This window comes from Coregonus clupeaformis, unplaced genomic scaffold (genome assembly GCF_020615455.1).
Source record: "Coregonus clupeaformis isolate EN_2021a unplaced genomic scaffold, ASM2061545v1 scaf1830, whole genome shotgun sequence".
In the NCBI taxonomy this organism is placed as follows: Eukaryota; Metazoa; Chordata; class Actinopteri; order Salmoniformes; family Salmonidae; genus Coregonus; species Coregonus clupeaformis.
Window position 1 is genome coordinate 54,777 of NW_025535284.1, and position 27,998 is coordinate 82,774.

Consider the following 27,998-nt stretch of genomic DNA (forward strand, 5'->3'; position numbering starts at 1 on the left):
GACTAAAAAAGAAACCTTGGATGAAAAGTGGAATAAATTAACAATTGCAAATGATGATGATTAAGCCGCGACTTGATGACAGTCTAATGGCAGAGATTTAGCATTTTTTCTCCAATAAATATATATATTTCTTTACAAATTAAATATGAATATTAAGTTATGGGCAATTTATTACTAATGTATTGACTTCTAAATTATATTTAAAATACAAGCAAATTGTGTCACAGGTTTTTTTTTTTTTTTTTTAAAATTAGTAAATATATCTGTAAAGAAATTGACAAAAACTAACAAACAAAGCGAGACGAAAGACAAAAATAATCTGGACTACACTAGCTAACTTAGGTAAAACACTGGAAATTACTCTTCACATTATGGCATTAGCAGGACATTGCTTTTAAGGGAATGGCAAAACTGCAACGCTAATTCCTTGTAGGAAATATAGTTGATGAAATTCCAATTCACTTCACATGCAGTGCATTCTGGTCAATCACTTACCAACTAATCGTATTAGTTACAGTTAGGAACTATTGTACAGTACATGGATATAGACAACAATGTTTTGTTTTGCTGCTCTCAGGAATCAGCTTCACGCCATATTAGAAGCACACAATAGTTCCTAGGGCCTTTCAAATGATCAGTGCTTAGGACATTGTCTTGTTTGATGGAGAGCCAGCCAATTAAGAACACTTTTATAGACTGGCTTTGCCAAAATAAGCCCCCTCATGAAATTTCACTTACAATACTTGAAAAGCGGACACGTAGTGGGTAAATAGGCAAGTGCGGCTGCGTCCTGATTCTACATCCTTCTCCCAAAGTGTGCATTTGCACACTCCCTTTAATGAATTGAACAATGGTAGAAACTCCCTCTGCCCAACGCTTACACCAACTCAATGCTTTTAAATCCATGACTGGGAGTGTGCAAGTGCACACTTAAAGAGAAGGGTGGAGAACAGGGACGAAGCCTGAGTGTCCACTATGGGTTGGTGGTGCTGCTAGCGCCAGCCATAGTGAAGTCGTCACTGCTGGCCACCAGTAGCAGAGCCTCGATGTTGGCTGTGCTCTCGGGGCTCTGCAGGGACAGGAAGTCCGACACATCCATGGTGGCCAAACCATCCGTGATAGGAGAGGGGTTGGTGGTGGCCGTAGCCACCCCTGGGGGGAATGTCTGTACGGAGGCTGAGGGGGAGAGGCTACCTGGTCCTAGTACCGCTCCTGTTTGGGGACGAGGAGGGGGCTCGTTCACTTCCGAGGTGGGCGGTGGGAGGCAGCACAAGGGGGGAGAGGGTGCCGGGGGGAGTACGGGAGCGGGGGGAGGTGGAGGAGCGGGAGGCTGTTGTTGCGGTGCTGCCGAGGCGTTGCTGCTCTTGTTGGAGCTCTTGTCTTTAGCAGAGTCCCTGCAGGCACACTGGCACTGGCAGGACTCCTCCTGTTTGATGATGATGACGGGCAGGCTGAGGCCGATCTGCTGGACAGAGTTGCCTGTAACACATTACAAAACAAGGGTTGTATTTCATTAGGCACGAAACAGAAGAAAGTGGTCCAAAACAGAGTGAACTCTCCAATAAGAAAAGCCTGTTTTCATTTTCTTTTGTGCAACGCTTTGAAACACAACGTACCCTAAAGAACACAAACCAGAGCTACAGTATGACGACAGACCAAGACAGCTGTCCAATAATTACATCCAATCCTTTGTAATTCAAATTACAATCAAATGCCACTAAGGGACATCAAATGAAATTGTGCCATGTAAATGCATTCAGATTGGATGAGTTTTCTACATGACTGACGAGTTTGTGCTTTTTAAATATCCTGATTCATTCAACATTGGTAGGCTACCCCACATGAAAAAATACTACAGTTTACTATAGAATACTACAGTACAGAATAATATCCTACACACTGTAGTATCCCTTGACCATGTACAGTACTTACTATAGAATTTTGTAGTGTATGGTAAAACACTATAGTAAACAGTAGTTTGCAAAAACACTAGTCTTTAACTATAGCAAAACTACTGTATGTGTCCGTTCCCCTCCCCCATATCCCAATTTGTGCCACCCATAAGTGAGAAACCTACATATAGTGTTCCCTTCAGGTTTTAGAAAAGAGCAGAAGCTCTGAACTATCTGTTCAGACCCCAGTCCTACCTATCTACAGGTTATGGGAAATTTGCTATTTTAGTATTTGTCCAGTAGGTTTCCTCTATGTAAATACTACAGTATCCTAGTCATGTCCACAAAAAACCCCCACTACAATAATAGTATACTGTAGTATTTTTTCATGTGGGTCAGTGCAGCATTATTGCTATCAATAATCACACTGGTAAAAGCAGGGGCCAAATCTCACCTGAATTTCCTCCCACTGGTATGGCTGTGGTAAAGAAGACCTTTTCCACTTTTGGACCTCCATGTGGCTGGAAACAAACAAGATTGACAGCATTGATGTCCACACAAATTCATCACCAGCCAACCAAACTATCAATTAAATGTTAACCGGCATGTCAAACCGGCACTCTTACCGCTTGCTCTGGGTTCTGTTGGCTGTTGGCGGCGGTGTTAAGGATCCACTGCAGGTTCTGGTCGGACATGACGATGCTGGGCTGCAGCAGGCTCTGGGTGTGGCTGTGGCTTGGGGCGATGGTGGGGGCAGAGGCTGGGGGCGCCAGGCCAGGGTTGGTGTTGCTGGCCAAAGGCACGGTGTGAGCGTGAGCCACGGCCGGCAGCGGCACAGTCTCTGTGGCAGCGACTACAGCGCCCAGAGCCGCGTTGGAGAGGGCTGGGCCTGGCACCACTACTGGCGCAGCAGAGGGCACTGTTGGAGCGGTCTGGGCGGGCAGTGCCACGTAGTGCATGGGTGCGGTGGTGGGGGCTGGAGCCGGGGCAGGCACGTCTGTCGTCTGCAGGGCAGTGGGTAAGGGTACGAAGGTGGCGGGGGGCTGGGCGGAGCTGACTGCAGTAACATTACTAATGGGGGCAGGAGGTGCTGGAGTCTGGGAAGAGGGGGATTGGCTAAGAGGGAGCTGGGAGGAAGCCTCCAGGACAGTGGTGGTGGTGGTGTGGGAGTGAGGGTGAGAGTGTGGGTGGGAGTGGGAACAGGAGGATGAGGAGAAAGGGACGAGGGAGAATGAGAAGGAGATGGGGGTGGATCCATCGCCCATGGTGGACTGGCCAGTCTCCTGGCCAAAGGCTTCAACAAGGCTCTCTGAAAAAATACGAAGAGCAAAAGATAGCATGAAAAGGCACTGAAATCAACCCGAGTTACAGTTTATAGATTGTGATGGGTACTTGCCGTGAGGATGGGCATCGTCTTGACTAACACTGTTTTCCGGACTCTGGAACATGAGCTCGAAGATCCTCACGGGGGTAACACTGCTCAAGTCCAAGTTCTGAGACTGTAACAGAGGTAACAAAGCATTAAGACGATAGTACATGTCTGTCTTACAATGCATCTTTATTCTTTATTGATCCTTTATACAGAAACAAAATACATGTGGTAGTTTTTGCTGTCATAGTACCCCACCACAAAATAAATGTTCATACATGGACAAAAGCAGAAGGACCTATATAGTCAAATAAGGGCTGATGAAATAAAGCACACACTCACATTGCGGATGTTTTCTCGGAGCTCCGAGTCAGTCGAGATGAGGCTCAAGTCACTGAGGCACAGTGAATGATTTGCATCCTGTAATTAGAGAGGAATAGGCCCAAATGACATTTTCCTTTATAGAGCAAAAGCCATCTGAAGTAAAAAAAAAGATGCATAAGGATAGAATGTAATACGTTAGATCATAAAAACAATCAAAACAGACTATACTGATAGCAGGCGTAATGTTCTAGGTACAAATAAATGAGTTTACCCCTGAAAGGAAAACACTGACCTTAAAATGACTTCACAGGCAAATCCATGTTAAATAAATACACTCTGTTCAGACACTTTTATCCAACAGTGAGTGCATACTTTTTCTAATTGGTGGCCCCAGCGGGAATCGAACCCACGGCTATGGCGTTGCTAGCGCCATGCTCTTACCAAAAATGAGCCACACATGACCTGTCTTAAATAGATGCTTTGATTTATGTATGTCTCACCTCGGACAGGGGGTGGGTGAGGGTGTCCCCATGGCCCCTGACGTGACTCTTCAAACTGTACTGGCTGCTGAATGCTTTCTCACAGCCGTCGCTGGGACAGTTGAAGGGCTTCTCCCCTGAGGGAACGAAGGAAGGATGGATTGGTGAGGGGGGCGAGAGAGAAGGGAGGAAGGGAGAGGGTCACCTTCACTGTATGCCAAAGGAAATGACTATTTGGTCTGCATGACAAACAGTTTCCAATCGAACAGTTATGTTAAATCAAACACTATAATTTCCTAATATAAAATATTGTAAAATGTTAAAATTGAGATATTAAGCACTACTCTGTGTCTCTGAGGTATGGAATGTGGATGAATGATTGGTTGACTGTCATTCTGAGATTTGACTGAGAATGTATTTTCCAAACAGAAGTAGCCTAAGTAAAGCGAACCTGTGTGTGTCCGTACGTGCGTCTTTAGGTGATGGCTGGCAGCAAACGCCTTGCCGCAACCATCATGGTCACACCTAGAGGGAAGATCACACAAATGATCTGTCAATGTAACCAAACAGCAGTAGAGAAAAATGCATAAATTAGAAAAGCTGGTGCATAGAAATTAGAAAAGAATTGGTGCACCACAAAGCACAGTCATGCCCCTCACTGTTCTTCCAATACAAACCCATATATCTCACAAATCAGTACAGATGAACAATATAATCCCCTCAATGTGCATTTGTCCCACTCAATTAGGCTACATTTGTTTATATGCATAGAAAATCTAATACCAATAAAAGGGCATCCTCATCCAAACATGAGGAGATAATGTCCTTGCTTTATATCCAAGGCAGCGGTCTTTCTCCCCTTTGTGAAACATAAACCACAGTGGTGCGTGTCGGAGAACTCACCGGAATGGTTTCTCCCCGGTATGAGTGCGAATGTGCTTTCTCAGGTCACTGAGCGTGGTAAAGTACTTTGTGCATCCCTCCGATTCACAGTTGAACGTCTTCCCTGTGTGCAGTCTCTGGTGTGCTTTCAGTCTGCCAAGAGGAGATAATCACATTTCATCAACCATGGGGAAGATTTAAAGGAGTTACGTGTAACGTTTGGGGGATACATTTGATTTCCTTTTTGAAGAATACGGCTTAGAAATTAGCTTATTACTGCTTTCTAACCATGTCGTAATCCCCCAAAAACGTTGCATGGACGTGAAGTAGTGTACTGTTGTTTATGTTTTCAACCTCAGCGAATGAGAGCCAATCGTGAAGCAGGAAGCAGTGGGCCGGACCGGCTAGTTACAGTATAAAAACAAAAACGTAAGGGTTAAGCAGTGTTTGAAGAATGATGCACTCCTCTCGTGGAATTCTATTCCTTTACTGTAAATATATAGGTCACTACCTCATGAAGCTGGTTGAGAGAATGCCAAGAGTGTGCAAAGCTGTCATAAAGGGAAAGGGTGGCTATTTGAAGATAATATATTTTGATTCATTTAACACTTTTTTGGTTACTACATGATTCCATGTGTTATTTCATAGTTTTGATGTCTTCACTATTATTCTACAATGTAACATTTTTTTTTTAATTAAAGAAAAACCCTTGAATGAGTAGGTGTGTTCAAACTTTTTACTGGTAGTGTGTGTATATATAAACTCAGCAAAAAAATAAACGTCCCTTTTTCAGGACCCTGTCTTTCAAAGATAATTCGTAAAAATCCAACTAACTTCACAGATCTTCATTGTAAAGGGTTTAAACACCCATGCTTGTTCAATGAACCATAAACAATTAATGAACATGCACCTGTGGAACGGTCGTTAAGACACTAACAGCTTACAGACGGTAGGCAATTAAGGTCACAGTTATGAAAACTTAGGACACTAAAGAGGCCTTTCTACTGACTCTGAAAAACACCAAAAGAAAGATGCCCAGGGTCCCTGCTCATCTGCGTGAACGTGCCTTAGGCATGCTGCAAGGAGGCATGAGGACTGCAGATGTGGCCAGGGAAATAAATTGCAAAGTCTGTACTGTGAGACGCCTAAGACAGCGCTACAGGGAGACTGGACGGACAGCTGATCGTCCTCGCAGTGGCAGACCACATGTAACAACACCTGCACAGGATCGGTACATCCGAACATCAAACCTGCGGGACAGGTACAGGATGGCAACAACAACTGCCCGAGTTACACCAGGAACGCACAATCCCTCCATCAGTGCTCAGACTGTCCGCAATAGGCTGAGAGAGGCTGGACTGAGGGCTTGTAGGCCTGTTGTAAGGCAGGTCCTCACCAGACATCACCGGCAACAACGTCGCCTATGGGCACAAACCCACCGTCGCTGGACCAGACAGGACTGGCCAAAAGTGCTCTTCACTGAAGAGTTGCGGTTTTGTCTCTCCAGGGGTGATGGTCGGATTCGCGTTTATCGTTCAAGGAAGGAGCGCTACACCGAGGCCTGTCCTCTGGAGCGGGATCGGTTTGGAGGTGGAGGGTCCGTCATGGTCTGGGGCAGTGTATCACAGCATCATCGGACTGAGCTTGTTGTCATTGCAGGCAATCTCAACGCTGTGCGTTACAGGGAAGACATCCTCCTCCCTCATGTGGTACCCTTCCTGCAGGCTCATCCTGACATGACCCTCCAGCATGACAATGCCACCAGCCATACTTCTCGTTCTGTGCGTGATTTCCTGCAAGACAGGAATGTCAACTGTATATATATAAATAATATATATTTAATGCTAGGCCTACTTCCAAGTGGACATTTTAATAAGAGCAAAAATATTGAGCTGCTGAAAATGTTCTCACCGTCTTGAATTAAATAAACATTCAAAAAACATTAGCACACATTACAACACAGCAGACTGTTAATGTGCAAACACTTGGGCCTAGAAGATTAGGTAGCACACCAAGAGAAAGAGCCCAAATCGGGAAAGAATTTAACCTAATCTTGCTTTAAACTTTAAGGACACTATCCAGGGTCATGTTGATTAGGGCAAGCAATGGAAAACCAAAATGAGCAATTCTTATTGGACAAGTCTAGGTAGTCCTTCCCTGTTTCAGTCTGGTTTCTTCTGTTTGGTGCCTAATGAACAGGACATTAGCCTTGATCTAGTAGACATGTAGTGCCACTGTTTCCCTTATAGGAGGGGACAGGGCAGCATGGTTCTGATAAGAGCAAAGTAATGTGATTAGGGCGAAACAACACAGCATGGCATTGGCTTGGCCGTGCTGATAAATGGACCCTGACAGGGGAGTCGATGGTGGCACGCTTCCACCATCTCCCGTCTCTGTGGCCTTCAGTTCAATGTCACAACACTGGAGCCACTGGCTGACAAACCTACTACTGGCCATCCATAATGCCTTTATTGAGTGCTAAACCAAATAAGCTAAATGTAGCAGAACTCAACAGTCAAATTAGAAAACTAAATTGGGAGATAATCTATAAACAAAGTCCATATCAATCAGGCTAGATCACCCAACAATGCATAAAAAGGCACTGCTCAGTACTTGGGAGAAAAAACACAACTTCAATACTACCAATATTAGACCACAATGAACTGACAGAATGCTTGGGCCTACAGACAGACCGTGCTGTAGATAAGAGAAGCAAGCACATCCTCTTTTTTGATACATCATTTTTTATGCAGGCTCTGACTGAATGAAGAAACTAGGCCTAGGGCTGGCACAATTACCATATACAGTGAGCTCCATAATTCATTGGACAGTGACCATTATTTTGTTATTTTGGTTCTGTACTCTAGCACTTTGAGTTTGAAAGGATACAATGACAATGAGCGTGAAGTGCAGACTGTCAGCTTTAATTTGAGGGTATTTTCATACATATCGGATGAACCGTTTAGAAATGACAGCACCTTTTGTACATGGTCCCCCCATTTTAAGGTACTACAAGTATTTGTTGAATTGGCTTCACAGATGTGTGTCGTTAGGCAGGTGTATTCATTTGTGTCGTTAGTGAATGCAGGAGAGCTGTTGATTAATAGTAATGATTCTAGACGTTGCTATTGCCTTTGGAGGTTGTTATTGGGGTGTGACAACATGAGGAAGACAGCAGTGTCGATGCAAATGAAGTTGGCCGTCAAAAGGCTCAGAAATGAAAATCAATCATTCAGGAACATTGCAAAAACCCTGGCCATGCCCAAGTCAACAGTTTTGTTCATCATTAACAAGAAAAAAACAACCGGTGAACTCAATTATGTCAAAAGACCCGGTAGACAGAGGAAGACCACTGTAGTGGATGACCGGAGAATACTCTCTATGGTGAAGAAAAAAACCCTGATAACAGCCCAACAGATCAAAAACACTCTCCTGGATGCAGGTGTAGATGTGTCAAAGTCTACCATACGCAGAAGACTACACCAGCAGGACTACAGAGGGTACACTACAAGATGCAAACCACTGATAAGCCTGAAGAACAGAAAGGCAAGATTACAGTTTGCTAAAAAGCACCTAAAAGAACCCCAAGAGTTCTGGAAAAAATATTGTGGACAGATGAGACAAAGATTAACATGTACCAGAGTGATGGAAAGACAAAAGTGTGGAGAAAAAAAAGAAATGCCCATGATCCAAAGCATACCACCTCATCCATGAAACATGGTGGAGGGGGTGTTATGGCTTGGGCCTGTATGGCTGCCAGTTGAACAGGCTCACTTGTCTTCATCGATGATGTGACTGCAGACAGAAGTAGAACAATGAATTCTGAAGTCTACAGAAATATTTTATCTGCTCAGATAAAACCAAATGCCTCCAAACTCATTGGACGGCACTTAATCACGCAACAAGACAATGACCCTAAACATACTGCTAGAGCAACAAAGGGGTTTTTGATGGCCAAAAAGTGGAAAAACCTTGACTGGCCGAGTCAATCACCAGATCTGAATCCAATTGAACATGCATTTTATATGCTGAAGAGGAGACTTAAGGCAATAAGTCCCCGAAACAAGCAGGAACTGAAGATGGCTGCAGTACAGGCTTGGCAGAGCATCACCAAGGAAGATACCCAGCGTCTGGTGATGGCGATGCATTGCAGACTTCAAGCAGTCATTGCATGCAAAGGATATGCGACCAAATATTAACAATGATTACTTTATTCTACATTATGTTAAACTGTCCAATGATTTTTGATGCCCGAAAATGGGGGGGACCATGTACAAAAGCTTCTATAATTCGTAAACGGTTCATCCGATATGTATGAAAATACCCTCAAATTAAAGCTGACAGTCTGCACTTCACCCTCATTGTCATTGTATCCTTTCAAACTCAAAGTGCTAGAGTACAGAACCAAAATAACATTTACATTTTTTGGTCACTGTCCAATGAATTATGGAGCTCACTGTTACTGCGTAACTGATGGTTATGGAAAATAAAATAACTGTCACAGCTGGGGGGTTTTGTGGAACGAACAGCTGACTGAAGAAGGGAAAAGTTTTGCTATTAGAACAGACATAGATTTTTGGTCCGGTCTATGTTTGGTTCAGATTTTGTCTGGTCTAGACCAGCCTTGATTTGGCCCAAACATAGACGTCTATAAATGACTTATTTTCTACTTTCATTCAGAACCAAAAACTTGCCTGATTTCAACATCCGGAAAATACATATTTTCAACATCTGTAAAATAAGTATTTTCATCATACTTTAAAACATACGGGAAATACCTTTTCACCTTTCATTCAGAACCTAAATTGACCGCAACTTCAACGTCATTTTGCTTACTGGGACTATGATGAGATGCCCTCGTCTGATACCAAATCATGTGACAGGACTCAAGTGTACCCGTTACCACGGTAACCTCCCACCTTTAAAGGGGCAGCTGAACATTTTGTCTCTGATATTTTGGTTAAAAGATTGGTCACACCCCCAAAAAAATTGAGCAATATACCACATTACTTCTAATACATTTCTTGTTTAAGAAACATTAAAAAGCATGGTCATCTGTTGTTTTATGGTAAAAAATTGAGTGGTTGTGGATGGTGGACCAAAAAGTAAATTTTAGGCCCTAGGTGTAGGTTAGGTAGTCACTTTACTATTCATTTGTTTTATCTTTGTATCTATTATCTTAGTTATTATCTATTTTATATGTCATCTATTACCGGTTATCTTTCATCTATCATCTATCCATCTTTAGTATAGGCCTACATATACAGGTAACTGTATAATAAAAATTAAGGAAACACTTGAGTAAATGAGGGATAAAAGTATATTGAAAGCAAGTGCTTCCACACGGGTGTGGTTCCTGAGTTAATTAACATCCCATCATGCTTAGGGTCATGTATAAAAATGCCCAGTTGCCCATTATTTTGGCTACCATGACTAGAATAAGAGATCTCAGTAACTTTGAAAAGCGGGGTTTCAAAGCAGCATAGGGGGTTTAAAGGGTGTGTGTCTCTGTCACCAGATCTCAACCCAATTGAACACTTATGGGAGATTCTGGAGCGGCGCCTGAGACAGAGTTTTCCACCACCATCAACAAAACACCAAATGACGGAATTTCTTGTGGAAGAATGGTGTGATGGAATTTCTTGTGGAAGAATGGTGTGATGGAATTTCTTGTTGAAGAATGGTGTTGTATCCCTCCGATAGAGTTTCAGACACTTGTAGAATCTATGCCAACGTACATTGAAGCTGTTATTGTGGCTCGTGGTGGCCCAACGCCCTATTAAGACACTTTATGTTGGTGTTTCCTTTATTTAGGCAGTTACCTGTAGATAGATAGTCATCCGATTAGTCAGCATGTCTGGGAATATTTCGACACGCAGCTAGGAAGTTTTGTGTTAGTCGAGCCTCACCTGTACAGAGTGTTGAAGGCCTTCTCACAGCCCTGCACGTCGCACTCAAAGGGCTTCTCCTTGGTGTGAACCCGCACGTGGATCTTCAGGCTGTAGGAGGTGAGGAAGGCCTTGCCGCAGCCCAACTGGTTGCACACAAATGTGTACTCGCCCCGGTGGGTCTTCTGGTGCGTGCGTAGGTTGCCCGCTGTGCTGTAGGTCCGTGTGCAGCCCTCAAACATGCACTGGTACCTCTTCACCTGAGTGACAGACAAGAAGATAATTACTTTTTCTTAATTAATCTTTCCTTGATTCTTTGCGACCTCTCTCCTCGCCTCTCGAAAGACTTTGGATAATAAGGTCAGAGGGGAGGGACCTTGGACCTTCTCCTCCTCCAATACGGTTGAGAAGGAGGCAATAGGAAAACAAAATGGGGTATGATTGCACAGGCAACAATGACACGGCTAGATGTATATTGCAATATGGAGAAGTGATTCTGTCTCATTTCTGATAATAGGATGTGGAGAAAAAAAAGTGAAAAAGGCTGATTCCTGCTATCTAGAGGCTTAGGTAAAAGCCAGCAATCAAAGTAATGGTCCTTAGATAACTAGCTGTTTAAACAGTATTTTATATGAGAGAGCAGGGAAGATGAATGGCTTAATATAAGGAACCTTTCCCATTCCAACGGTCGCATAGGCAACCACCGCACTGACTCAAAGTGAACCTGAACCCAGGGCTTGAACCCAGTGACTCAGCCACACGTCAGCGCATGAGCGGGTAAGCACACATGTCACCAGTGACTCGACCCCCCCATCCATTTCCATCCGACTGATTCTGCTGTGCACTGTGTTTCAACTCAGCAGTCTCCGCATTCAGCGGCCGTGGCAGTCAGTCAATCTTATGGCTCTGTTCTGTTCTCACACAAAAGGCCCCGGGGAGAGAATAAAGCTGGATCCTCTCCCCTCCTCCGTATACCCATAGAACACACCCTACATTGTCATAACACAAAGCCTTCCCATCCAAGCTTTGTCGTCCCCCCCCAACAAAACAAATCTATTTTCAGAGCACGCGTTATATCCCATAACTTAATGCCTTGATCCTCTTGTAGACTGGGGGTAAAAAAAAAACATTTCAAGAGAAAGTCAACCAGCCCTGACCGCGTTAAAATGACACTCTTTTCCCTTAATAAATAGTCAACAATGGCGTACATCCCCTTATGTAACCCCTGGATGGCCACATTGCACACAGAGGCCCTACTAGACACAACAGCCTGTCCAATCCAAGTTATTATTTAGAGCTAGCGGTCCTCTATTATTTCTCCAAAAGCATGGATTCCAGCCATGACAACTGGTGTCCGCTAGCAGTCTCCGCATGAGACTACAAATTACTGGAACCTAACAGAGACGCAGCGGGAGATAGGCCAACAGTTGTCTTGGCTATGTTTAAGGAGGAGATAGAAGGAGAACCCCCAGCCGGAGGTCATATTCATCAGGGACCAAACTGAAGAAAACTGACTGAAATAGGGAGGGACTACCTGAAGTTGTCCGTTGCAAATCGTTATGCTACATTGTGCACTAATGAATACGACCCAGCATAACCCGTCCCTTGGGGATACGAGACTGGTTGTGCTATTCATTCAAATGTCAATGTCATGTGCACAAGTACAGTGAAATGCCTTTCTTGCAAGCTCTAAACCCAACAATGCAGTAATCAATATCAATGTAGTAAAAATAACATAAGATAGAGCAAAAACACACGAGAAATAGAAATAAGAACACGAGAAAGTAAGTAAACTGTATATATTTACAACGTGCAGAGATACTGGAGTGATAGAGGTAGATATGCATAGGGGTAAGGTGACTAGGAATCAGGACATGCAGTGCATTCAGAAATGATTCAGACCCCTTGACTTTTTCCACATTTTGTTACGTTACAGCCTTATTCTAAAATTGATTAAATTATTTATTTTCCTCATCAATCTACACACAATACCCCATAATGACAAAGTGAAAACAGGTTTTTAGAAATTTTGCAAATGTATTACTAATAAAAAACAGAAATACCTTTTTTACAAAAGTATTCAGACCCTTTGCTGTGAGACTCAAAATTGAGCTCAGGTGCATCCTGTTTCCATTGACCATCCTTGAGATGTTTCTACAAATTGATTGGAGTCCGCCTGTGGTAAATTCAATTGATGGGATATGTTTTGGAAAGGCACACACCGGTCTATATAAGGTCCCACAGTTGACAGTGCATGTCAGAGCAAAAACCAAGCCATGAGGTCAAAAGGAATTGTCTGTAGAGCTCTGAGAAAGGATTGTGTCGAGGCACAGATCTGGGGAAGGGTACCAAAAAATGTCTGCAGCATTGAAGATCCCCAAGAACACAGTGGCCTCCATCATTCTTAAATGGAAGAAGTTTGGAACCACCAAGACTCTTCCTTGAGCTGGCCGCCTGGCCAAACTGAGCAATCGGGGGAGAAGGGCCTTGGTCAGGGAGGTGACCAAGAACCTAATGGTCACTCTGACAGAGCTCCAGAGTTCCTCTGTGGAGATGGTTGTCCTTCTGGAAAGTTCTCCCATCTCCGCAGCAGTCCACCAATCAGGCCTTTATGGTAGAGCGGCCAGACAGAAGCCACTCCTCAGTAAAATGCACGACAGCCCACTTGGAGTTTGCCAAAAGGCACCTAAAGGATTCTCAGACCATGAGAAACAAGATTCGAGGCTGTAATCCATGCCAAAGGTGCTTCAACAAAGTACTGAGTAAAGGGTCTGAATACTTACGTAAATGTGATATTTCAAAAATTCTAAAAACCTGTTTTTTCTTTGTCATTGATGAGGGAAAAACACGATTTAATCAATTTTAGAATAAGGCTGTAAAGTAAAAAAAAATCAAGAAGTCAAGGGGTCTGAATACTTTTCGAATGCACTGTCTGATAAACAGAGTAGTACAGCGTATATGATGAATGTGTGCGTGTGTGTAGGGTCAGTTTAAATGTGTGTGCATGTTGTGTGTGTGTTATGTGTGCATGAGCAAATGAAGTGAGTGTGTGAGTGTGTAGGGCTCCTGTGAATGTGCATAAAGACAGCGCAAAAAATAAAAATCATTTCTAACTGGAGAGAGGTGGAAAGGAAGTAAAGAGATGAATGAACATGAACCCCACGCAGTGAGGAGCCTGGCTGCAGTGCTGCTACAGTGGATTAGCTGTACTGTGTTGTTATTCAACCCCCACAGCTTCACGACTGACTCCCCAATTTCTGCAGCATCACTTCCATCACAGAGGGTAACTAGATTGGCATGCCATCGCCTCCCACATGCACAATAACGGGGAAAGAGCACTCCAGTTGTAGGCTACACAGAGAAATGCAACTAGATGCTGCTAAGCGTACTGAAATGGTATGTAAGAATGTGGCAAAGCCTACTGAAATGCAATGCTATGGACTGCTTTGTGTTGCAGAGACATTTAGAACACCTAGGCTAGAGAAACATTGAAATTAACATCTGCAATGTTTGACAAAAGTCAAAAGGAAAGAAGGAGGACACATTGTGGAGAAGCAGCAAGAACGGATGCCAAATGAGTTGGGAGAGGAACAATCATTTGGGGTGATAGCATCTTTGGCTCAGAGTCTGTAGATGAGATTTCATAAATCCAATTGTAAGTAATAAAATGCATTGTCTCTCCCTCAATGACATCATGCAAGTAGCTAGGCTAGGAGGGGGAGGAGTGGACTGGATGGGCTCCAGCAGAGCACTTTACCACAAAGACAGCACAAGGACCCTAGTGGCACTGGCCAAGTGGCCAACATGGTGACAAAGGGGGACACTGGTAACAAACAGGAACTTTGTTGCATTGAGGGTGCAATATTTGGCCGGGCCTCACCATGATTGGCTAGGAGTAGTGTTGAACGGAACACTGGTGTGACCCTGAGCTAGCCTGTTGTTACGGTGCTGCTTTGCATTTCAGGAAGAAATAGCCTAGAGGTGCAACCCTCCAACAAGCTCCATTGTACAGTGCTCTTTTGCAGACCAGCGTGCCTTACACAATGATTAAGAGCTAGGCGTAAAGTCTGCAGCCACTAGACCTGCCATCATAAAGTACAATACAAACAAACAATGACAAATGCACAAGCTGAGTCATTTACTATGTGTGCTGTGCTGTTACACAGGGAAGGAGGGGTTAAACATTTATCATATAAAACCATGTGGAAGCAGAAAGGCCTTGCGGAGAACCTAGCTCGCTAGGCAAATCAAAGCATTTAATTCATCCGGGCAAATGTACTCTCCCTGCTCATGCCTCACGTTGCTCCCTTTCAACACGGGTTCTCTATTATTTTCCAAATGACTACTCATTCTGCGCCTCGCCTTGCTCAAACTGATACCCTCAAACACGCTGTATGACCTCCATACAGTGTCACATAATGCATTACAGTGGTGAGGGGGCACGTAAGCAAACATACCTCTCTTTGCTTGGTCTCCGGACACTCCGAGTGCAGGGTGAGGGTGGCCCCCTCGATGTTGCGCGGCATGGCCATGGACCCCGGGTTGATGATGAACTGGATCTGGTCGGGCGAGATGGTGTGATGCACGTATCCCTGCGACATGCCATCCTGGTCGCCCATGAAGGTCATAGAGCCCTCCTCCTCATCCTCCTCGTCCAGGTCCCCGTCGACCAGGAAGGCGCCCCCGTCGTCGTCCCCCACGCAGTGTCTATGGTCCTCCTCTCCCTCCTCATCCAGCCGGATTGGGTCCTGCTCGATGAGCACCGTAGTGCGGTCGTAGACACGGGAGCCCGAGGGTGGCGACATCAGGTCGTCCGTCGTCGTAGTGCGCCATCTTGTCTTCATCGTTGTCCTCTTTGTCATCGCGCTCGAGGCGGTCCACCTCCACCTGGAAAAACATGGAGGCCTCCGTGCGAGGGCCACGCTCGCTCATAGTCCCGGCTGGGCTGGCCGCCTCTGGCAGGTGAGTGTGCGCAGAGGACGGCGTGCTTACTTGTTCCTGCACAGAGGAGGATAGACAGGAAAGTGTGAGGGTGGTGGCTTTGAGGAGTCGTGCTGTGCCCCTTCAAAGTCAAAGTGTTCATTTAAATGCAGGGCTGTGAGTGCTGACCTACCCCTTTCTGAATTTCAAAACAATTCTGTTTACAGAAACAATCTATCTGCTTGCTACGTCTAGAGCCATTGAAGTAAACAATATAACAAATTATGATTCCTTGCAATTAAAGTAGCTAGGGCCTAGCTTCAGTCAGTGACCTGGGCTAACCCTGCAGCTATTCGGCCTAAAGGGAAAGGCCTACGTGACTCCCAAGCAAATACGGTAAACAGTAAATTTGAGGGAAAAAAACAAAGGCTTTGACACTTGAGGCTAATATTTCCACATACCAAGAGCAGAATATAGATACTTGGAAAGTTATTTGGTGGAGTATTGCAAAGGTAGGTAAGTGGGACAATGCAGAGCAGCTATTTTTAAGCCAATGACAAGCGTGGAACACTTGTTCTAGAAGCAAATACCTGGCTATATTGAGGATGCAGCTAGAGAGGATAACTGAACAGTTCTCTGGCAGTGCCAGTTAAAAACCACCAAATCTATAGCCTAAAGTGGTATAGTGTAGGCTACTCGTCATCTTCAAACATGCCATGCATAGCGCCATAACAACCATTCATCTAAAAGGTGGACAGTTATACCTATTCCCTAACGCTGGAGTGAAATGATAAAACCCATCTATTCTCTACGATGCATTGGCATAAGGTCTAGATGTAGCTATAAATGGACTTAGGCTAATTCAGACAACAAATTCCATGAGTATGACAGTTACATGGGTAGATTTGAGCCCTTTCCTTTAAGCAGCCAGCTCAACTGCAGAAGGCTACTCACTCGATGGAGAAAAATGTGTCAGAGTGGCTTACAAATAGCAAATAAATCCAATAACGCCCGAATGGACCTCTATACCTGGACCTCTATACCAGGCGGTGTCAGAGGAAGGCCCTAAAAATGGTCAAAGACTCCAGCCACCCAGGTCATAGACTGTTCTCTCTCCTACAGCATGGGAAGCTGTACCGATGCACAAAGTCTGTAACCAACAGGACCCTGAACAGCTTCTACCCCCAAGCCATAAGACTGCTAAATACTGTAGTTAGTTAAATGGTTAACAGACTATCTGCCATTGACCCTTTTTGCACTAACTTTGACTCATAACATACGTTGATGATACAGTTTATGATCTATCATGTTGCCTAGTCACTTTATCCCTACCTATATGTACATATCTACCTCAATTACCTCGCACATCGACTCGGTACTGGTAACCCGTGTATATAGCCAAGTTATCGTTACTCATTGTGTATTTATTCCTCGTGTTATTATTTTTCTATTCTTTTTTTTTCCCCTTCTCTGCATTGTTGGGAAGGATCGTAAATAAGCATTTCACCGTTAGTCTACCTGTTGTTTACAAAGTATGTGACAAATAACATTTGATTTGGTTTGATTTGGATGGTGTAGAATGGTCTGCATCTCGCTGAATGTTCCTAGGCACTAACCATCTGGCCAGCACAGTGGTGCCAGCCAAAGTTGACTTATCATGGAAAATAAGCATTACCTTAGCTAGGATTACAAAGATATTTACAAACACTTTCAGGAGACAAGTTAAAAGATGGCATGTCACACTCATCTTTTCGCCTTTTGACTAAAGGCTCCATACAGCGCGACCACATCACTAGTAGCTAGCTAGCTCGGGCATTTGTGAATAGTTGTAATTATCTGGCGGGGTAGCTAGGTCGGTGGGCAGCTAACTTTAGCGTTGCAAGGACAACCAACTTCCAACCTATAACGTTCGTAATAACTAGGTAACGTTAGCTAAATAAACAGCCAGCTAGCAATAGTTAGCTAGGTTAGTTGACTTCGATCGACATGACAGTTTAATTAACAGCAACTAGCTAGCTAATATGCAAACGGAAATGTCTCGCTAGTTAAATACTTTTACATAGCATGTTAGCTAGAAGGAAAACATGACAGCTAGTTTTGACAATGCAACGCGATTTCGCTAACGTAACGTAATGTCTACCTAGCTAACATTAATCAACAACGTTTCAGACTAGCTATCTAGCTATAATACCAAATGAACAAGTTCATGATAAGCAGCTTTACCAAGCATGCAGCGTAAAACAACAAGCGGGGTATTTTATGCTTAGATATCTAACGTTACTAGCTAACTAGTTAGGCAACGACAACGTTAGTTAACGCTAGCTAAAAATCTGGGAACTAACGTAGTGCTAGCTAGCCAGCGAACGTTAGCTTGACTGGCTGTCTGTCAAAAAATCTCTCGTCGAAGCAGAACTTTTACTTGGTCAATTTACAGGGCTCCGCTAGAAACATATATACAAAACAGAAAACATTTACCGGTGCAGAGAAATTGCAGACTTGGTTTATGTTTCGGGTTGCTTAGCACTTTATTCCCATCGCCTCCCTAGTGGTACCATGATTAAATATAAACGTCATATTTCAGCCTCCCTCTTGTGTTGTATTCTGGGAAATATACCCCTCCCATGTACACTAGTACCCCTATAAATGAAATCGAAACCACTGAAATGAAATATACAATTTAGAATAATGCTACTAAAGCAATTATTTGATCTGTAATTCCCAATCAGTACTAACAGCCAAAGGACCACATCGGATAGGCCAAAGACAAATGTGACAGTCGGGTTTATTAAATTCCAAACAAACTTTTTCCATTTGCTTGCTAAATGGGAAAGAAACATGAAATAATAGCCAAACCACAATGTTTCAAATACTTTCATATATAAAAGAACAAACCACTGTTTTTCCTTCACAAAACAGCACAAATAATTTTTTTCTTTAAATAAACTGGTAAATATACATATATTAAAAACGGTCAGTTTACTACAGCTGCTCAGTGATAGAATAAAAGCTGTGCATCAACAGCTTACAGGTTAAACATTGCTTGTAAAAACATAGTTGATTTCAAATCAAAGGAGAGTAGGCCTTATCAATTTGACTGACTGTGTGCCTATACAAAGAGCCATCTATATGAATAGGAACATATTACATGTTTTACAAATACTGAGTTGTACATTTAAACTACAATAGTGTGTAAAATAGTTTGCAGCATGTAGGACATGGCAGGAGCACCCTCTTCTATTCAGGAGAGGTCCTGGACCAGGAAATGCTCAAAGAACTCTTGGGTCTTCCTCTTCTCTGCAAGGTCCTGCTTCGTGGGTGACCTCAGTAGCAAGGCAGCAAAAATGGTGGCTGTGAGGGATGACACAGGGCACAATGTCAACAACATAATAATTACTAACTGGCACTTGATGTAAGATGAAATAGTTTTGCTTTTTTATTTTGTATCATAAAATATTAAATTAAAAGGAGAATACACTGAAAAAGGAACCAAATCCAGAATCTGACCCAGCATTATTACAGCTAATATCGTAGCTATAGCTAGTATTGCATTACTAGGCTATATTTTTAACTAAGTAAATAAATGATAACTGATTGCCCTAAGGTGAAAAAGGAAAAAACATATGCACAGTATCACAGTACAGAAAGACTACTATGGCCTTTTTGGAATATAAAATCCAAACAAGCTAGCATAACCATTTGCATGCAGTGGAATAATCAGGCATTTCATCGCAACAGTTTTTTTATTGTTTCATTGCATATTGTGACACATATGGAAACCAACAAATAGGAAACCTTGTTACGGCTTCTGATCTTAAACTTGCACTGCTCGACTTTGTAAACATTGAACCTCTTGGGTACTGGTCAAGAAGACCATGAAGTTTCATTTTAACTCTTTCAAAACACAAATTCACTCAATTGTTTGTGTGTTTGATAAGAATGCTAAATGTGTTACACAATTTTTCCATTTCACCTTACCTAAAATGTTGACATCCAGGCTATTGTGTGTAGAATGCTTCAACAACTCGCGGAGAAAAGCCGCTATATAGTTAAACACGTTTTTATGGCACCGAGGTAACGAGGATACAACCTGAGGATGAAGAAAAACATCACTCAATAGCAATCAACACCATAGACAAGTTAAAACACCCCAACATGAGAGCAAGTCACTGGCAATTTCCCACAACTGGGTTGGGTTCATTAGGGCACGCAACAGAAAACATTTTTTAAAAAGTATTATTGGACAAGTCCAGGTAGTCCCTCCCTGTTTCAGTCCGTTTGAAGCCTAATGAACATGACCTAGTAGACCAGGGGTGTCAAACGTCCGGCCCGCGGGCCGGATCAGGCCCGCAAACGGGTTTAATCCGGCCCGCGAGATGATTTTGAAAAAAATTAAAAATAAATAAAAATAATAATAATAATAATTATTATGTAAAGTATAAAAATGCGCTGCAATTTTTCAATAAAATAAACTGCTGTTCCAATTGCGTCCACTGGATGGCGCAATAGCAATTGTGTTAAGCAAGCAAACTGTTTATACCGGGGCAGAGCAAGTAGGTCAAGCACGTGCAGCCAATGAGCTACTTTGTTTTGCCCGCGATATTTATTACGGCTTCTACTTTTAACATTATGTGCTTTGGCACCCTCATTGCCCCAATATGTCTCTGTCAAAAAAGAGAAAAGTGGACGCAGAGTGCAGAGTGTTCCAAGAAAAATGGTCATCCTATTTATTCACGGAATTGAATGGGAAAGCTGTATGTTTGGTGTGTTCAGAGCATGTTGCAGTGCTGAAAGAATATAACCTTCGTCGCCACTATGTGAGTCTTCATGCCGACAAATATGACAACTTTCAAGGACAGCGGAGATGAGAGAAGGTGAATGAACTGTTGGCGGGTCTGAAGAAACAGCAGTCTGTGTTTACTCACAGCCGAGACATCAGTGACGCTGCAGTGAAAGCTAGCTACCTCATTGCTAATGAAATCGCAGTGGCTTCAAAACCATTTAGTGAGGGTGAATTTGTAAAAACATGCATGATGAAGGCAGCGGAGATTGTGTGCCCTGAAAAGCGGCAGGCTTTTGCAAATATCAGCCTGACAAGAAACACAGTTGCAGACAGGATTTCCGATCTTTCAGTGGATTTGGACAGCCAGTTGAAGCAAAAAGTAAAGTCATTTATTGCGTTTTCGGTTGCAATTGATGAAAGCACGGACATTACAGATGTTGCACAACTGGCCATTTTCAACCGCGGAGTTGATGACACATTGACCGTCACCGAGGAGTTCGTGGAGTTGGTGCCGATGACAGATACAACGACAGCAGCTGATATTTTTACCGCACTCGTTGGCGCGCTGGACAGGGTCGGAGTGGACTGGTCCCGCGCTGTCAGCCTGGCTACAGATGGTGCGCCCTCAATGATCGGGAAAAAAGCAGGCGTTGTGACAAAGTTCAGAGAGAAAGTGCAATCTGCAAATGGAGGACGTGATTTTTTGACTTTTCACTGTATTTTGCACCAGGAGGCTTTGTGTTGCAAGTCATTAAAGATGGATAACGTCATGAAGGTGGTCATCCAAACTGTTAATTTCATCCGATCCAGAAGCCTGAATCACCGTCAGTTTGACAGCCTTCTCAGAGAGAAAGACCACATCTATGGCCTGCCATACCACACTGAGGTAAGATGGTTAAGCCGAGGTGCTGTGCTGAGGCGTTTCTTTGATTTACGAGAAGAAATTGAACAGTTCATGGAAGAAAAGGGCAAACCAGTGTTAGAATTTCATTCCGCAGAATGGATGCAGGACCTTGCATTTATGGTGGATGTTACAGAGCACCTGAATAACTTGAACAAACAGCTGCAAGGGCGCAACAAAGTTGTCACGCAGTATTATGACAGCATACGTTCTTTCAAGTTGAAGCTGTCATTGTGGGAGACGCAACTTGCCGGTGGTGATGCAGCTCACTTCCCCTGTCTGAAAAATGTTTGCGCGACCCAACATGTGGCAGACATGAAGCGGTTCAAAGATAAAATAACGGGACTGTTACGGGAGTTTGAGCAACGCTTTCAGATTTATGTTTATATGTTTTTATGTTGATGTGCTATTGTTTTTAATTTATTTTATTTGTATATTTAACCTATTCTTGACTCTGTGGTTCTTGCACTTGTTTGGGGAACAGGATTTCATTATTTTTATCTACATTTCTGCCTGAGAAATGACACCCTGATATAGTTCTGTGATCTGTGAAACAGTTCTGTTAATCACTGTGTTTGTGTGTTCTTTTTCTTTAGAATTTTCAAATAAACTTGACGTGTTTTATGATTAATAGTGATGTTGTGCTTGTACTATTTTGGACACACTGTCCTCAGGCTCCAGCTTTATGTTGTATGTTGATCGTATTAAAACAAAGAAAACAATCTGAAGTTGTTGTTTTTAAGTTATATATACCATGATTTTTCCGGTCCGGCCCACTTGGGAATAGATTTTCCTCCATGTGGCCCCTGAGCTAAAATGAGTTTGACACCCCTGTAGTAGACAATCATTACATACAGAATATCCTACTATAGGGGCACTGAGAAAAGTCATGTTGGCTACTTTAAAGAGTGAGTTGAATTGGTACTGACCTTTTTACACTGACTGGTGTTGGAGCAGCACTCCAGGCACTGCTGGTACAGGGAGAAGGGGACCACAGGCTCAGGGAGGGCATCGAGGAAGAGGAGCAGTGCTTCTGCCACAGAGTGGTTACTGCCAGCTAGGGGACAACACGGGTCAAGGGGCATCAACCACTTAAAAAATTGAGTAGACACTAAGACTTAATTTAACCAGGGTTGTGTCCATTAAGGCACAAAATGGAAAACGTTTTGCAACAGAAAATGAAATGAGCGTTTCTTATTGGACATGTCCAGGTAGTCCCTCCCTGTTTCAGGCCATTTTCTTCCATTTAATGCCTAATGAACACAACCCAGGTGTATATCAGTTGTTAAGGATACGGAGCGAGTCTGGCATGCCAGTGTCAAGGCAATCCCTTATCTCCACAAATTCACTGCGGAGCCCAGGTTGTTGAAATAGTTCCCCCTAGAAATAGAGACAAATGGTTATAGAGTTGTACTGTAAACACATAACTTCAAAGCACACAGAAAGGTAGCCGGCAAAAAGAGCAGCATTTCAACTGATCAGGGATGACCTAAATAATATGAAACGCTGTGCCACAATTCAGTAGAGCTGTATTCATGTCAATATAGTAGAGTATTATGAAACGCAACATTTCACTTTTTGAATTAATCAACTAATAAATATATTTATTTGGCCCTTAACATTCAGACAGAGCCAGGTTTGGCAAAAAAGCAAACCGCAATCACAGAGACAAAACCGTTCTGTTGAGTCATTCCAGCCTGTTGGTGGTTGCCAGAGACAAATACAATGTTTCCAAACGTTCCTATTTACACTCCGCTGGGTTGCTGTGGTGAAAGACACTAATATGTCTGTCCTTGTAAAAAAAAGCACACAGCTGGGAGGATGCCAAAAGCTGCCCAACTCAATTTGAATTATTTGAGGCTGTGCAACTAACTGGGAAAGGGGAGGTAAGTAGGCAAAAGGTACTAGCCAATGTCCTTGGAAACTAGTGTAGCGTCAAGAAACGAATGCCTGATTCTGACCCGAGCTGTAACGGTTCTGATTTTTTCTTTTCACATTGTCCCTTCCAGGCAGCAACAACTATTGTGGAGGCATAACAAAGCCAGCCCAGTACAGCTCAGGGCCCGTTTTCCCGATAGCGATGCAATTTAGGCTTATGAGTGTGTTAAAGATGCATTGTTCCTACACCACATAGAAATAACTTTCACCAAGTGCGCCGTTGGAGCATGCATCGATACTGATAGGATCGAATGAAAGGCAGCGCTGCTCTCTGATCAGCTTTCTCCATTCATATCTTACCTTAACATTACAATTATTCCACAATACTGACAACAGATCAGCTCCTAGAGAGATATCACCTTACGGCTGCAAATATTGAGGCGGCTTATTCTAATCCTTACCTTACAATAATTCACTAAATCACAGATTCATTTGGCACATCATTGAGCACGTTACAAATCATGAAATATATTGAGGCAAAATTGACAGAGTGTAGCCAACAAATAGAACTCAATTGACTGAACATGAAATTGATTTCAATATGTTTGAAATGTAAAGGCCTATAGGCCTACTGCATGCCTATTTATTTTTTAATGCAGTCATCTCAGTTCATTTGAAGCATATTTTTATCCTTTGCTTGTTCAATTGTAAAGACATTGGCAACTTTGTATTTGTAGTCAACTTCGTTCCGAAGTTATCGGTGGTCGCAGAGAGACAGATAAACAGCTTGATTCTATGTTTAGCGGAGATCTTCTGTGTATAAAGTGAGGGGCAAAAAAGCATCCAACGAAGCACCTAGCTGTTCTACGATGGTCTGAGGCAGTCGGTAGATAACGAGCGTTTTCAAGAGCAACTTTACTAACCAATGGTTTTAGGAAACAACTCGGAGATTTAACAATGGTTCTAACGAACTTAACCTTAAGGTTGCTTTTGGGAAACCGGGCCCAGCTTGGTTTGGCTCAGTAGTGTGAAAATGGTAAAAGATTTGTGTGAGTCCTGACCTGTTTAGGAGCATTACGGTACAGGTGGTCCACCATCTGCCATATCTCTTTAGGGATATCCAGGGGCTTATCGATGATTAAGGTGCTGGTCTCATCGCCTGACAACGTCTTTAGAAAGAAGACAAGAAAAATAGACAATTTAGTGAAATGGATTCAAATCCTGGACCTACCTTTCTTTAACAACATAACCTGAGAGGACATGTGCTGTAGCTATTTCTGCTGCCTGTATGAATAACTAGCGAGCCATAGATAGATAATTAAATTAAATACAAATATAAAAAAGGGTGAGACTTGTATTAAACTTTACATCTTTGGGCTTCTTTATTCTCAGAATCTATCATATTTTCATCTAAGGTCACTGGTTCTAATCCCCGAGCCGCCTAGGTGAAAAATCTGTCGATGTGCCCTTGAGCAAGGCACTTAACCCTAATTGCTCCTGTAAGTCGCTCTGGATAAGAGCGTCTGCTAAATGACCAATTTATTTATTATTATAGTCAGTTTTACCATAACACTGACTGAAGATCAAACACAAATGCAGAGGCTACTGGAGCGGGTTGCTCAATCGTACATGACAGCCATGCTGTTTTGCAACGCTAATGACCCTGTGGATATTCTTCCCTGGCAACAGTGTGTTCTGGGCCAATGGGTGATTTGATTCCCTGCTTGGAAACCCACTTCAGACACAAAATCTCCTATTTGGTTCACACAGTGCCAAAAACAATACAAACAGTTTCTGTTTTTACATAAGAAGTAGGCTTAGTAAGACAAAAAGGAAATGGGGGGCTATAACTAAAAGCTTACAAACAGAATTTCCCTGTAGTCTCTTTAGTGCAAATGTCTCTAGTCTCGTCTCAATGAATTGGGGGACTATAGACTGCAGCTAGTTCAACATTCACACTTCCTGGTCATTTTTAGATAACTGTGCATTTACATAGAAAACAAAATTATGCAAAAATTATCAGCAGGACAGAATCCCCCCAGAGCACTTTCACTTTTAATTGTTTTTATTCTGGGCAAGGCCTTTCCTGACAATAGTGTCATATAAAACAGCCCTGAAGAGGGGGACATTTCCTGGCCACGGTCAGGTGTTGTGATTCCTGAATCTCCACCCTTCTCCCGACATGTGCACTTGCATACTCCATATTTCACAATGGTGGAAACTCCCTTCAGCCAATGCTTAGGCTACACCAATCTAATGCTTTTAAATCCAAGATGGGGAATGTACCAGACCACTGCACACTTTTGGAGAAGTGGGAAGAATGGGAAAGCAGCCTTCTGAGTCAGACTGCACCTGGTTCGTATTCACTCGGAACCATGAATTTGTCCAATAAGAAACGCACATTTTTGCTTTCCATTGCAAAATATATATACAATAATGAACACACTCCTTGCTGGCTATACTGAACTCACCAGCTCCCGGATGGTCTCCAGGGGAATTTCCTGGATGGGGTCCCTCAGCTGGCACAGGGTCTGGATGGACGAGCCGAAGCAGCTGGGCAGGTAGTTGCCCGACACAGAGAGGAAGTAGTCCTTGCCCCGCTCCAGGTGGAGCACCAGGATGTCCTCGATTTGCTGGCGGCCGGCGTTGAGCTCCGTGGCGGTGGAGCGGTTCACAAACACCTCCAGGTCGATGTCCATGTTGCCGCCTTGGTGAACAGCGTAAGGACGGGATCAGGTATATTTCAATGATTTATCAATGGAGGATAATGTCAGAAAAGCAGTAATTCCTGATTATCAATTCCCTGAGACACAGATTAACAGGGTTGTGTTCATTAGGGATCAAATGGAAGAAAACTCCACTGACAAACTGAAGGAGGGACTACTTGGACATGTCCAATAAGAAACACAAAATGTTCTGTTTCAAAACGTTTTTAAATGTTTTCTGTTGCGTGACCTAATGAACATGACCCTGCTCTATGAACATGTGCTGCGTGGAAACTTGCTGACAAGTGGTGTTGACTAACCACAAGCAAAGGTTGTACTGTACACTAAGCATTACTAACTGTACATGAATGTGTGAAGGGAACCCTATTCATCTACAGCTGCATCACTACATCAACAACTTCAGAACTAAATGAGACAAACTGTAAAATAGACTGTATCAGCAAGACCCAGAGAGGCAAAGAGCACTGAGGCACATCCACCACTCCTTCCATCCTAAGCCTTGAGATCTCTCCATTATTTACAAGTCTCTTGTGCTAGACAGATCTGAAATTGTTTCCTTGCCAACACTGAGTTGAAAAAATGCCTCTAACAATTCCAGTCACCGGGAAAACTCAAACCTATCATTTATTCAGAACAGCTTCTTATGTCATAGAGCTCCTGACATTAAGTCAAACATAGCGGGGAGGCCAGGTGCTTATATAAATTGATATCCATTCCTGAATGTAAGTCTTAGGCCCTGTTCTAAAACTTCAGAAATGCCTTCCGACCTTCCTTGAAGTACTCACAGATCTGAATTAGTTAGGTTGGTGAAAGTAATGGGGTGGCAACCTTGCTTTCACCCAGCCAAACTCTAGATCTGGGGCTGTATGTATCAGACGTCTCAGAGTAGGAGTGCTAATGTAGGATCAGTATTACATTTGAGATCACAATGAATTGGACTACATGGACAGGGGGGGACCTGATCCTAGATCAGCACTTCTACGCTGACACACCTTGATACATGTGCTTACCTCAAGAAAACATGGAAGAAAGAATAGGGCCATAGTCCTGCTACACTCACCCTGTGCAATGAAGCCCTTGGCTGGGTTGGCGGTGAGCCAGGGCTTGCAGTAGGTGGGCTCATCCAGCTTCTCGATGAACTCAAACTGGCACGGGACCTGCCCGTCGTTGTGGAGGGTCAGCCTCTCTGCCTGGTGCTGCATGAATTTCACGTCTTTGAAGTGGAACTGGGGAGGGAGGGAGAGTGATTTGGATTAGGTTTCACAGGTAGGGAGTAGGGGTGTGAAAAATCACAGCGCTGATTACAGAAATGATTGCAGTTGATATGCAGCCATTGTCAATGGTAGAGGATGTCTGCTTCAATAACCTAATGGCATGTCTAGAACCAGACTACAAGATGACATGTCGAAATACCGTGATGGCCCTGATGGACAAATTGTACAATAATTGCTCTGCAAGTGCAAGTACAAAGCGCAAGCTCTCAAACACCATATGTGGCATTAACAACAGATTGTTGGACGTCTATGAACACACTGTAATACATCACTGCAACGAGCAGTGGGACATGAACTACATACTGACAACTGAGAACGTCGAGGAGAGGCACAACAGAGAACTTAAAACGACATTAATACCATTGTCAGTGGGGGACAGCAGTAAGGTGAGCGCCGTCTGGTAGGGTTTCCTCTAGTTACCACAGCCACAAAGTCAAGATTGCCTATATCGTACAAATTCATGAAAACTTAATGTAAGGTTAGGATTAGACTACGGTTAGCAGTGTGGTTAAGGTTTAAAATCAAATTTTAAGAAGATAAATTGTAGAAATAGGCTGCCTTTATGACTTTGTGGCTGTGGTAAATAGTGACGACCGGTATGTAGGTATCCAGGACTGCGGTAGATTGAACTGCATTGACCCCTAGCGGTCATACACAGAACCACATCTGAATTGTGAATTCAGGT

At 43.2% G+C, this 27,998-nt stretch overlaps 2 protein-coding genes across 3 annotated transcripts in view; both read right to left on the bottom strand.

The window, feature by feature from the left end:
- Nucleotides 1–699: 699 nt before the first annotated feature.
- mtf1 (metal-regulatory transcription factor 1) lies at nucleotides 700–18,417 on the bottom strand. The gene is given in 12 exon segments (XM_041903652.2): nucleotides 700–1,479; nucleotides 2,347–2,413; nucleotides 2,519–3,201; nucleotides 3,289–3,391; nucleotides 3,604–3,681; nucleotides 4,086–4,201; nucleotides 4,516–4,589; nucleotides 4,968–5,099; nucleotides 10,856–11,094; nucleotides 15,292–15,649; nucleotides 15,651–15,832; nucleotides 18,230–18,417. Coding segments are annotated over 11 exon segments (2,472 nt in total). The 5' UTR covers nucleotides 15,767–15,832; nucleotides 18,230–18,417; the 3' UTR covers nucleotides 700–973.
- Nucleotides 18,418–18,517: 100 nt separating this feature from the next.
- The window catches only part of inpp5b (inositol polyphosphate-5-phosphatase B), a 30,658-nt gene continuing 21,177 nt past the window's right edge, over nucleotides 18,518–27,998 (bottom strand). For both annotated transcript variants that reach the window (XM_045218823.1, XM_045218824.1), the window contains 7 exons: nucleotides 27,100–27,265; nucleotides 25,785–26,020; nucleotides 24,375–24,482; nucleotides 22,731–22,815; nucleotides 22,365–22,492; nucleotides 19,730–19,841; nucleotides 18,518–19,102 (listed from right to left, as the gene is read on the bottom strand). In XM_045218823.1, coding sequence (XP_045074758.1) covers nucleotides 18,993–19,102; nucleotides 19,730–19,841; nucleotides 22,365–22,492; nucleotides 22,731–22,815; nucleotides 24,375–24,482; nucleotides 25,785–26,020; nucleotides 27,100–27,265 — 945 coding nt within the window. In that variant the 3' untranslated portion in view covers nucleotides 18,518–18,992. The remainder of the gene's footprint in view (nucleotides 19,103–19,729; nucleotides 19,842–22,364; nucleotides 22,493–22,730; nucleotides 22,816–24,374; nucleotides 24,483–25,784; nucleotides 26,021–27,099; nucleotides 27,266–27,998) is intronic.